The sequence below is a fragment of the Polypterus senegalus genome, chromosome 13 (genome assembly GCF_016835505.1).
Source record: "Polypterus senegalus isolate Bchr_013 chromosome 13, ASM1683550v1, whole genome shotgun sequence".
Lineage (NCBI taxonomy): Eukaryota > Metazoa > Chordata > Cladistia > Polypteriformes > Polypteridae > Polypterus > Polypterus senegalus.
In genome coordinates this window covers 24234387-24246485 of record NC_053166.1, presented here as the reverse complement: position 1 = coordinate 24246485, position 12099 = coordinate 24234387, and the positions used below count along the sequence as shown (strand labels likewise).

Genomic DNA, 12099 nt, shown 5'->3' with positions numbered 1-12099 from the left:
CTTTAAAGTCCGCACCAGTTAGTTTCAGGTGAGCACCAGATAGTATCAAGTGAGCACCACATAGTATCAAGTGAGCACCAGATAGTTTCAAGTGAGCACCAGATAGTATCAAGTGCGCACCAGATAGTTTCACGTGAGCACCAGATAGTATCAAGTGAGCACCAGATAGTATCAAGTGAGCACCAGTTAGTTTCAAGTGCGCACCAGATACTTTAAAGTCCGCACCAGTTAGTTTCAAGTGCGCACCAGATAGTTTCATGTGAGCACCAGATAGTATCAAGTGAGCACCAGATAGTATCAAGTGCGCACCAGGTAGTTTCAAGTGAGCACCAGATAGTTTCAAGAGCGCGAATGATACTTGCGCGTGTGCACCAGAAACTATTCCATGCGCACCCCTTGATACTGTTACGGGCCTCACATATGGGCTTTGTATAGGGATTATAAGATATTAAAAAAATATCTGTCAGTGCACAGTTTCACGTATAAAGTTCATAATGGAGAAAGGCATTTTTGAATTTTTAGAGTCGAGAAACGTTGCAAAAGAAGACATACAGAGACTCAAAGACGACAAGGTAGGTCAATTTGCCTTGGCAACTACCGATACTTTTAAAATAATGGATTTTTAAGCAGAACTGTATACTTTTTAGTATTGACAGAAATGTAGACAACATCAGTGTTTCTCAACCACTATTGACTTGCTTGACACGATCTGCGATATTTTTCCTGTTCTTACTCGCGCTCGCTTCACTTAGAGGTACAAACTCCACGTGCTTTTTAGTTACATTTTATTTACCGGTTGAAATCACGCTCGTTTTTCCAAAGGGGTACTGAGACCATAAATGTACCGGGTTAAATTACACATAATAGCTAAAAGTTGTTAGTACAGTACCTTCAGAGAATTTTTGGTTTGATTAAAATACTGACAGTTTTTACGCTAACCCCTTGCTTTGCGCTTTTTTTCGCGACTCACTCAGCTAGGTTAGTTTATCGGGCTCTTGTTCAGAAAGCGGACGCCACTTGGTTGTTTCACAATAATTAAAATTAGGCATATAGGTAGGTTTCACATTCCTGTTATCATTTTAGCCCTATAATAGTGACTTAACATCAGGGACCTATTTTATTGACCTTAAGGTTAGTGTTTGGGCAAGGAGAAGGCCGTCTCAAGTGGCGCCCGCTTTATGAACATGGCCCACTTTATCGACACAGTCAGAGACCTACACTGAATAACACGGGTCAATTTTAAAGTTGTTAATTAACAGACATACTGGCCCGGACTTTTTCCATAATTCTCGCAAAGATGCTGGGATAAAAACTGAGTCCCCACAAGCCCGAACGTTAAAAAGCCTGAAAAAGGGATAGATGGAATTAGTTTTATCTGTTCATCATTATGTGGCAGCAAAAGCCAAAGTGCGACCTTGTCTCCAGCATTTGAAAGACAAAAATTTGTATACATTTACACCCTTTATTAGAATAATGGATCTATCAGATTTAAAACCAGCATTCTGAAACTGTGAAGGCAGCTCCAGTCACTGACCTACACATGTCACAATTGTTGATTGCTTAAAAGTCTTTTTATACTTGTTCCAATGTTTAAATAAATAGGACAACAGCTCAACTTGAACTCGATGGTAAAGTAAATGAGTAGTTAATGATTTTGCAACATATATAGTTGTATATAGCCCAGTTATTTGTTGATGGTGACAATGGTAATTTTATAAAATTTAGAGTTTTTTTTTCATCATAAAATTCTTCATTTTGTTATTTTTCTCATATACTGTTGAAGGCACTGCTTGAATTGCGATTAAATGCATATACTGTATTGTGCATTTTATTGGGCACATTTGTATCATATACAGTGCATCTTTGTTGTTATAGTAATATCTAACATTATTGTTTATGCATCTGTTCTCACATAGAACTGACATTTACTCATTTGCAGTGCTATTGCTTGATATGTCTGCAGCACAGTGCCTTGAACAGTAAACAGCCCCTGTATGTCACTGGGTAGGTTCACGCATTGCAAACACAGCCAGTGACAATGCCGGAATTAGGTTTAAGCTCCAGAAGATTCATCTTCTAAACATGCTTATCCAAAGCAAGAGTGTTGGAAAACTGGAGTCTATCCCAGAAATTATTGTGTAAGGCAGGAACAATCCCTGGATAAGGCGCCAGTCCATTGCAGGGTAAACACAAAAACACACACCAGGGCTAATTTAACATCAGCAATACACCTAACCTTCATGTCTCTGGACCATGTTAGGAAACTGGAGTATTCTGGGGACACTCAAATGGAAACAGGGAGATCATGAAAACTCCACACTGGGAGCACCCAGGACACAAACTCAGGTCTCCTTACTGTGAGGCAGAAGGACTACCTCTGCATCACTGATGTTTCTAAAAAGTGTCTGCTCCATGAGGTTGCCATATTTCTAAATGTTATTACTAATAAAGCATTAAAGATAAACTGATACTTTATTTATACTAATGGTAATGAGGGGAAATTATGTGTTTCTTCCTGGGGATTTTACTGGTATATGTAATAATAATAGTAATGGTTGTTACCCGCAACACCCCTGATGAATTTTCTGCTTGTGTGTGTATGATTGTACATTGCAATGGCGCGTCATCCATAGTTATTGCTTCCTACTGTATGTTGCTATTAATGCTGCTGAGATCATTACTGGCCCATTGTAACTTTATAGTTTTTGAATGTAGTAATAGGAAGGTAGGAATAACTATATTTTGGCAATTGAAATGTATAACATATTTTCAGTATTCAGAAAATATTCTATTCTTGTTTCTTTTTAATAAATACAGTATGTTATACAATACTATGTATAGCTGTGTAGTTCTATTCTTGTTAAAATGGCAAGAGTAGATACCCAAAATTATCTGTATGTTATAATTTAGACCCTTTTGTTCAGTGACAAAGGGAAATTTGGATCTGAGCACTGTGTTCTCTTTAGTGTCTTCTAATCTGGTTATTAGGATAAAGGGTTTTTGACAAACTTTTAATTTATTATTTTGTTAAACTCTCCTAATCCAATGAAATGGTGGTAGGACTTGTTGCAGCACTGGCTTAATGTAGGAACCAACTCTGAATGGGTTTCCAGTCCACTGCAAGGTACATCAATCCATTCAATCACATTTAATGAAATTTGAAGACTTAATGGAGCGAAATAAGCTTTGCTATGTTTGCGTTGTTATGTTCTGTATTAATCATATAAGGGATGTAATTTTTTCTGTATTTTTACATTTGGTTATTAAAAGCAACATTTATTATTCAGTTTTACACAGATACTTTAACTTTAAGACCTGCAAATTAGATTTGGAAAAATTTACAACACAGAAGTAAAGTATGCTTCACCTCTTCAGATTCTGTATAGTAAGTGGGTTAGTAGTTTGTGTGAGTAAACTTTTGCATTGCATTAGCTGTTTCTTCTAGCGGAGTACACCCCTAAAACATCCATCTGAATGAATGCAGATGTCATTTATTTGCTTTAACATTGCTAACTAACTACTTTTGAGAGGATGAAATTATTTATTTATTTTTTATTTTTTATTTTATTAATTTTATTACAATCCATAAAGCAATCAAGTTTTTACAAAAAGAAAAATTGAGTTAAGAACAGATCGATCCCCACTCCTGAGAGGATGAAATTAGAACAGCAGCACTCGCATAGCTTTATGGTGGTAGGTATGGTTTTAATGCAGTTGTATCAAGAACAACAGCATTGCTGTAACTGCTGTTTTGTCCTACCATCTAAAATACCCTTTCAACAGTAGTCCTGTGGTGAGATGCTAATTTTGATTGGGGCTTAAGAATGGCTACCACAAATTATGCATGGCAATAAGTCTGGTATGTTCTGATTTGAGTAGAGTAGATGTTTCTAAAAAGTGGCTGCTGAGAGTATGCTAAAGTAGAATAGGCCACAGCAAAATCCTACTGTGAATTGTTCATGGCATACACTATACATGTAAAATCAACTAGCTTTATTGTCATATCATCAATACACAAAAAATAAATACTAGGTAAGTGAATAGATAGTAATCATTTTCAACAAGTAATAAATGTATTGCATATAAATAAATATAAATACTAGACGCAGATTTGAGGGCAAGGGGCTAGCACAGAGTTCAGAGTCTGGCCCCCAAGGGTAGAATCTGATATAGTATCTAGCAGAACTGGTTTGGATGCTCATTACCTTCTGTCAGATGGGAATGGGACAAAGGGACCTTTAAAACAATTAGACTTTAAAACAGAATGACTTTTAAACACCAAATAATTGCAGCAAGATATGTGTTTTCATGATTTTTTTTCTCATTGCAGATTGACATGAGTGTCATAACTGTCATGAGTGATGAAGAACTCAGAGCATATATCCCCAAAATGGAGATTGTATTGCAGTGAGAGCTTTTTGTCATCAGAACACTGCTCTAGGTGCCAGTGGGGGAGAATCAACTGCAAAATCATTGATCCTGCAAAGATTAAAGGCAAACTTTAAAAAAGCAGCAGAAGAGGTTACTGATAACAAGTATATATCGAAAAGATCATTTGCCTTTGGAAATAAGTATGCATCAAAAGATAATCGCCGTCTGGAAATGGGGTGGTTGAATTTCCAGGATGGAGAGTATCACCAAATACGAACAAAAAACGGAGGAGGAACAAGACACCTGGCTGCCAAAAAAAATACAACAGTTGAAGAACTTCTTGGTGTTGGGAAGCAGCTGTTTTTCCCAAAAGGCATTTCTTCAAAAGGGTCTGCAGATGAATTTGTTTTTGAAATTCGTGACTTTGCTCAAAATATTGTGTTTCCAGAAGTCACACTGTGTCAGCTTTATGAACAGAGTAAACTACGAATGTTACGCCTATATCTTTGTTCAAAGAAAACAGATATTGATGAGCGCTAGCCCTTGTCATTTCTTCAGATACAGATTCTGACTTTGTGCCTGATGGGTCAACCCAGATCAATTTGAGAAAGGTATGCAGTACACCCTATATCCTAAATGTTTATCACAAGACCTGGGCTCAAATTATATTGGAAGTGTTTGTGAAAAATAATGGGATAATACTACAGTACATATTTTTAAAAGTGCTTTCACACTGCTGAATACTTAGCACTAATGTGTTTTCTTAAAAGGCCAGTGTAATGAAAAGAAAACCAAAACTAAGAAAGCAGAGCTATGTTCGAGTTGATGAAAAGATTGATGGTCATTCCCATGGAAACATATCTTCAGTTCTTGAGATGGATGAATCACAGCACAAAGAGCAGAGTGTGGTATGCATAGTAGGTTTTCATTGAACGTTCTTCAGATTTACATACAGTATCTCCAGTTCAGCCACTAAAATATATGATCTCTAAGCTTTATACTTTCTAAGATGTAAAGTCTGAATTTAAGCTGTTAATTTCTTTTTGTAGTTCTGTAGCTTTACATTGTGGAAGTACATTGTAATTGAGGGTTATTGGTATTCTTTTGAATAGGTCACTACAGTAAAAAGGAAATCAGTAAGAAAGATGAAGTGGACAGATAATAAAGTGCATGAAAATTATGATGGTAGTGGTCATGGAAGAATATCTTCAGATACTGACCATGATGAATGCCCACATGAGCAGCTGAGCAGGGTAAGGTATAGTCTGATTTCATTTTTGCTAATATATATATAGTATGATCAGAACAGGAACAACAAGCTCTTTGTTTGTGGGATTATGTACCTAGTGCTACCCAAGGTCATGCCTCTAATTGTTGTTACTACTGATGTGGAAACAGGATATTATTACTTTAAATAATAAGAGAGTAAAATGTGTTTATATCTGTCTGTGCAGTTTGTATCCAGCTCGCCTATTGATAATTCTGACAAACTTGAAATTGCACTTGCTATTGACACATCATTGGAAGATCCTGAGATTCAGTTTGGCAACATGTATGATAACAGTGAGAGTGCTCTTATGTCTACACTTTCATGGCATTTCCCAGATCAGGTATGTAGGTTACTTTCTTGAGTTTCAGAAAAACTTTGATAAGTCAACTCTTTAATATTGTTTATAATAGCATATGCTATGGTCAGTTCAACTTTTAGTATCTGTAATTGTCCTACATTCAGTGTAGGTTGCACAATGTTAAAATCAGTAATGTCAGTCATTGTCTAACCTGCTATATCCTAACACAGGGGTCTGCTGAAGCCAATCCCAGCAACAAACCCCAGGCAGGACACACACACAAGGGACAATTTAGGATCACCAATGCACCTAACTTGCATGTCTTTGGACTGTGAGAGAAAACCAAAGGAAACCCACACAGACACGGGGAGAACATGCAAACTCCACGCAGAGAGGACCCGGGAAGTGAACCCAGGTCTCCTAACTGCGAGGCAGCAGCGCTACCCACCGCACCACCGTGCTACCTATATTTTATTTGGAATGGAACATTTGTACCCCCCATCCCAAAAAAAATAAATTAAAAACCCACTTGTCTCTAATTTACAAGTGAATATTCTGATAAATCAAGCACACTGATAAACCTAGTTATACTACTAACTGCATTGTATTATTGTAGTTAATAATCAATGCCTTCTTTTACAAATTGCACTGCTTGATGTGATTTTAAATATGAATTATATTATTGACCTATTATGTTAAGTAGATTTATTTTTCTTTGCTTCCCGGTCCAGAGGTACAGCACATTGCATTTATGAATAAGTATAGAATAAGAAATGTCCCAGTACTAAACGGAGAACACCAAAATTTTGTTGCCATATTTGATATGTTGTACCATGTAGGCTTTGCTCTTATCCTGTTATATGTCATATCAAGTCTAATACAATATTTGTCTTGCAGGAGTTCATAATGAATGATCAACAATTACCTGTGGCTTCAACAGATGAACCAGCTAGGGATGAAAGTATAAAAGAGGTCCAGAAAATAAAAATAAGACGTGTAAATATAATTCAAGATATGAAGATAAGGAAGATAAGGAATGGCAGGCTGTTGGCAGAATATGGTGTAAAGGTTATGTGGACCATGGTATTATACCTGTCAGACTTTCACAAGCATTTGTCTTTGCCTGTATTCAGGGAATTGATGCAGTGGATGAAAGCCTATTGATGTCATCCTTTCTAAAATACTTGTCTTCAGCAGAGCAAGAATGCGTTGAGAAGGCATTACAGGGCAACATGGATGAAATTAATAAGGAAGACTTAATTGACCTCTTCACAAGAATGGGAGCTCACATCCTGCCTCCACAAGATAATATGCAGTCTGCCATTTTGACAATGGCTCACAAAGTTTTATTGCAAGAGCCAAAATTCATCATTGATTGCTTCATATCTGTTAGAGCAGTCATGCACTGTAATCTGATAAATAAAGAAAGCATACTGAAGCTGTATGAGTCAAAGAAGGCAACAAACAGGAAAGTAGCACAAATTTTAAAACCATCAAAAGAATTCTTGAGCCAGCATGAGCAAGTAGTCTTAAATCATTTACTGCGCTATGTGCGAAGTGTAGACCAGAGAAGACTTGAGACCTTCTTGAGGTTTTGCACAGGCTCAAATGTTATGTGCAAAGAGAAAATTGAAGTAGCATTCAATAATTTGTCCGGTCTTAGTCGAAGGCCTGTAGCTCATACTTGTGGAGCAGTTCTTGAGTTGCCATGCACCTATAATTCATATCCCGAGTTTCGTACAGAATTCGACAATATTCTGTCTGGCAATTGCTTTGCAATGGATATATTGTAGGCATACACACTGCATAAAATGTGTATTTTCAGGTGTTCTTTTTTTTCTCTTTTAGGTCACTATTCCAAGGTTTGGCAGTGCGGAGCCAAGTACTATGGAATATTATGTAATGTGGGACAGTATTTAGATTATGTAGCAGAGACCCTGAATGATAAAACACATTCATTAATTCAACAAATACATTTCTTACTTAGAGTGGCTTTGGTATTTTATTTTACTTCAACTAAAAGAAGTACACTAGTAAGAATCCGCTGAAAATACTGTAGAAAGGAAATTGTTACCTATCACGTAATGTCCCATTATTGCAGAATCCACCCTACCTCTGGAGATGTATAATAGCACCACACATGATCTTTAAATTCAGTTTTGGAATTATACCACACAAGCAAGTTGTCTGACTTATCTAAAATGTTTCAGAGTGAATTTGTATACTATACCACAAAAATATTTTGATAAAGGTCCACATACATTAATCAAGAATTGTTTTTTGAATCTTATAGAAGGATCTGCTGTTTGATACATTGACTGTTTTCTCTGTTTTTCTAAAGAGGTATTTAGGAAATTGCATAGGTTCTAGATAATGTAGAATACCTGGTTCCTGAGGTTTTGAGCTTTGAGTTTAGCAGTTTTGTATTTAATGGACAAGCCATTCATCCAAAAATTGAAAGTGAAGTTATTACATATTGTATAGTTGAAAATATATTTTCCTTGCAATAGTGCTGTTCATTGAAAATGTTTCAGTTTGCACTGCTGCTGTTTTACAATTTGGTGAGAAGTGCATAATTTTGTAGCTGATGTAGAGATTTATAAAGGCAAATGATTTATTGTGTGAATGTTATGTTTTATAGTACCTACTAATTAAACACTTTTGAACAACTGTTTGTGGTATGCTTCTTCTTCAGGGTCTTACAAATTTCATTACATGCAAAAAATGTTCTTATCCAAATTCAATTTATTTCTTAAAAATTGTATGCCAGTATGTTTACATGTGCATTTTGCATTAATGTGGATTGGAGATTAAAGATGATAGTTCAGAATTGCATTTCTGTTAAACCTGAATGCAATTTCAGAGTGATGCTCTTATAACATTTCTCAATTGTATGTATAAATCTAATGCTTCATAGGTGTCTTTTGGGAAAGCCAGTTGCATTTCCACCATGGTAATATTACAGAGCTCATAAACATCAGGGTCACATGGAACTGTTGATCGAAATATGCAAGCTCTTTTACACAGCTGAAGATCAGCTTTGTCTACAGGAGACAAAAAGTTTTCAGTCCCATATAACTCCGGCATCAAGTACATGATGTTTGGACGACCGCTGGGATAATATGTGAATTCCATACTTGCACAGTCTGATCAAGTTCATCCTATTAAAAGAATGTAAAAATAAACCAATTAGCTAAAAAGCATTACCACTTGTATATCTAAAAAAAAATAGAATTTATTCATTGGTACACAGGCCTTTTACCCTTTATAAAATTACATTTACTTATATTTTTCTTAAAAACATTTGGAAATGACAGGCAAGATAATGGAGTAGGATATACATTGATGATGAACATGTGGCTATAGCTGCAGAAATTGGGCAGTGGAAAATTGCTTTGTGAAGCCAAGTTAAATGGGTGGAATATTTACTCTGTAAACTGTAGTGTTTATAAATATCTATTATAAAAAAAAATCTTGGGTTGAGACATGATTTTCTCAGAGACGCTTTAACGTCCCACGAGACAAGGCAGTGAGGCGAAAGGACAGCTGCTGTACAGGCTTTTAAATTTTCGAAGCATGGTGCAACATGCAGATTACACAACACGGCACAAGCAGCAGCACAAAGCCAGCTGATCGAGCATAGAGGAAGTAAAAAAATGTATTTGTTTCCCATTGTATCACCATTTAAGAGGGGGTTTCTGAGGATCAACCACATCTCCTTAGCTTGCATTCAGCCCCCCTATTCACAACGTGAGAGGCAGAGACGCGAAGTGGTTGGCAGGGGTTTTTGGGGTGATGGCTTGAAAGGAAGTGGGAAAGCAAAGCAAGTTAAGCAATTGAATCCAAGTGCTATATCAAGATAGAATATGACAAAAAGCACTGGATAATGTTCTTGTACAGCAGTGTAATTGAATGTGGCTGTAGAGAAAAGCTATCAACTCTGTGTCTGAGTCTTGTTTTAATTATTTTAACTATTTAGAAACATCACAATGCCCATGGCCAGTCCAAGCCATTTTGGATATTAGACAAGGTTCTATTCTAGCCCCCAACTTGCCCTAAAATCCTAATACCACCCCTGATTTCATAGTTTACACTCTTAAAATCAATGGTTCCAATGTGACACTTTATTGTATTGTGTGCATGGTTCCTTGTAGAACCATTCTTGAAACAAAAGCTATTTTATTCTGTGAGTGTTTTTATATTAAATTTTTTTATGGAATTTGAAAATGGCTCCTAATATGCAGACAAAACTGAAATCTTTAATGTATAAGTTATTTGTCTAGCAGGATACAACAGATCAAGAAAACCTGAATTTAACCTCTGGTATTGCATGCAGCAAGAGTCCTTTTGAAACCATAAATCCTTTCAGATTTGAAAAATCTGTTATCATCTATTCATGGTTATTTATGAAACCTGTTACAGATCTAAATAAATAAAAGTTCTACCAACCAGAATAAACTGGATTTATTAAATGTGAAATGTGAAACAAAGTATCTTACATAAAAAGCAATAATAAAATACAATACATAAAATACAACCCTCAAATGCATATACCATACTCAAAGATTGTCAATAAAGGATAACTGATTATTGAATTCAATGAACAAAACGGTGGCGCAGTGGTAGCGCTGCTGCCTCGCAGTTAGGAGACCGGGTTCGCTTCCGGTCCTCCCTGCGTGGAGTTTGCATGTTCTCCCCGTGTCTGTGTGGGTTTGCTCCGGTTTCCTCCCACAATCCAAAGACATGCCGGTTAGGTGGATTGGCGATTCTAAATTGGCCCTAGTGTGTGCTTGGTGTGTGGGTGTGTTTGTGTGTGTCCTGCTGTGGGTTGGCACCCTGCCCGGGATTGGTTCCTGCCTTGTGCCCTGTGTTGGCTGGGATTGGCTCCAGCAGAACCCCGTGACCCTGTATTTGGATTCAGCGGGTTAGAAAATGGATGGATGAACAAAACTATTTACAGAAAGATGCTAAATTGGTGCTAATGTTTGTGTGTGTGTATGTGTGTGTTCACTCTGTGATGAACTATCACCCTATCCAGGAATTGTTTCCTGCCTTGCACCCTACACTTATTGGGATAGGCTCCAGCTTCTCCACGACCCTGGCCAGGATGAAGCAGGTTTGAAAATGGTTGGATGAATGGACAATACTTGAGGGTAAACAAAGCAGGTTTGATAAAAGGTTTTAAATGTTGTGAATAAAAAGATAAATGCAACAGTACCATCTACATATTTAATTAAATGAAGACAAAGCTATCTGAAACAAAGGAAGTAAAACAATAATAATAAAATAATCATATTTATATAGTTCAAATTATGCAAGCAATAAACCAGTACAGTAAATTACACAACATACGCTACCAATGAATGAGAGCAAAATCATATAGTATTTGCAGATTTTAAAAAAAAAACTGTCAGAGTTTAAACACTTACTGAGCTCCATTCTATAATTTAAGGATTTCTCGAAATGGATATAACCGCAAGATTGCCAAACGGTTACAAAAATTGGTTGCATATGATTTAGCATGTGAATGGTACAGCACTGGGTCAGCGTCTGGGAGTGCCTGGGATAGTGCTCACAAGTACCTGTTCCTTTTGATTCAAATGCTAGCTAATTTACTATTTATCATTTGAAACATTATACCCATCTGTCATTTATTAAACACAGCACTGTGTTTTGATAACTGTTTAACGTGGAGCATTTGTAACTCTTGAAGCCAACGGTACAGCCCAAATATCCAGTTATACTTGTTTTTTTCGAATACCGGTAACGTGTTACGACCGGTGCTTTAAACTAATCCAGGTGATTGTTCATTTTGCATGAGCCCGGTCCAGCGGATACATTCTTTTAAATGCCTTTGAATCATTTGTTTGGATATATTCAGCTAATAACTTTTTTTGGCATCATCTTAAATAATAGCTGTGCTGTTTCTAGCTGTTAGTTGGATACCATAGTTGCTGTCATCGCCCACTCTGTAAGACATAAACAATCTATAAGTTGTCTACAACACTCTGTAAATGCATTCAATTGTAAACAGCTTCTCTTTGTGAAAGCAACATTTCTTCCATGCATATTGGACTAAAAACTTAGAAGGGTTTCTTTTCTTCGCAGCTATCACATCTCATGTGACATCACTAAACTATCATATACATTCTTCAGGCAC

The 12099-nt window shown here is 36.6% G+C and overlaps 3 protein-coding genes across 5 annotated transcripts in view; 1 reads left to right on the top strand and 2 right to left on the bottom strand.

The window, feature by feature from the left end:
- Positions 1–12099, bottom strand: part of LOC120542149 (protocadherin gamma-C5-like) — a 497784-nt gene that overhangs the window by 173803 nt on the left and 311882 nt on the right. The window lies entirely within an intron of this gene.
- LOC120542160 lies at positions 4913–8609 on the top strand. The gene is made up of 5 exons (XM_039774396.1): positions 4913–4982; positions 5142–5279; positions 5484–5624; positions 5826–5981; positions 6837–8609. The coding sequence occupies exons 2-5, from the start codon at positions 5151–5153 to the stop codon at positions 7101–7103; spliced, it is 693 nt and encodes a 230-aa protein (XP_039630330.1). The 5' UTR covers positions 4913–4982; positions 5142–5150; the 3' UTR covers positions 7104–8609.
- LOC120542151 (protocadherin gamma-A8-like) overlaps positions 8698–12099 on the bottom strand; it is a 209998-nt gene continuing 206596 nt past the window's right edge. Inside the window, exon 2 of the mRNA XM_039774385.1 lies at positions 8698–9100. Coding sequence (XP_039630319.1) covers positions 9026–9100 — 75 coding nt within the window. The 3' untranslated portion in view covers positions 8698–9025. The remainder of the gene's footprint in view (positions 9101–12099) is intronic.

What these genes read in the sequence shown, in the direction of transcription:
- LOC120542160 (XM_039774396.1), top strand. Translation starts at nt 5,151, where the DNA reads ATGAAAAGAAAACCAAAACTAAGAAAGCAGAGCTATGTTCGAGTTGAT. An exon ending in AGCACAAAGAGCAGAGTGTG is followed by an intron (nt 5,280 to 5,483) that starts GTATGCATAGTA and finishes TCTTTTGAATAG; the next exon opens with GTCACTACAGTAAAAAGGAA. An exon ending in CACATGAGCAGCTGAGCAGG is followed by an intron (nt 5,625 to 5,825) that starts GTAAGGTATAGT and finishes CTGTCTGTGCAG; the next exon opens with TTTGTATCCAGCTCGCCTAT.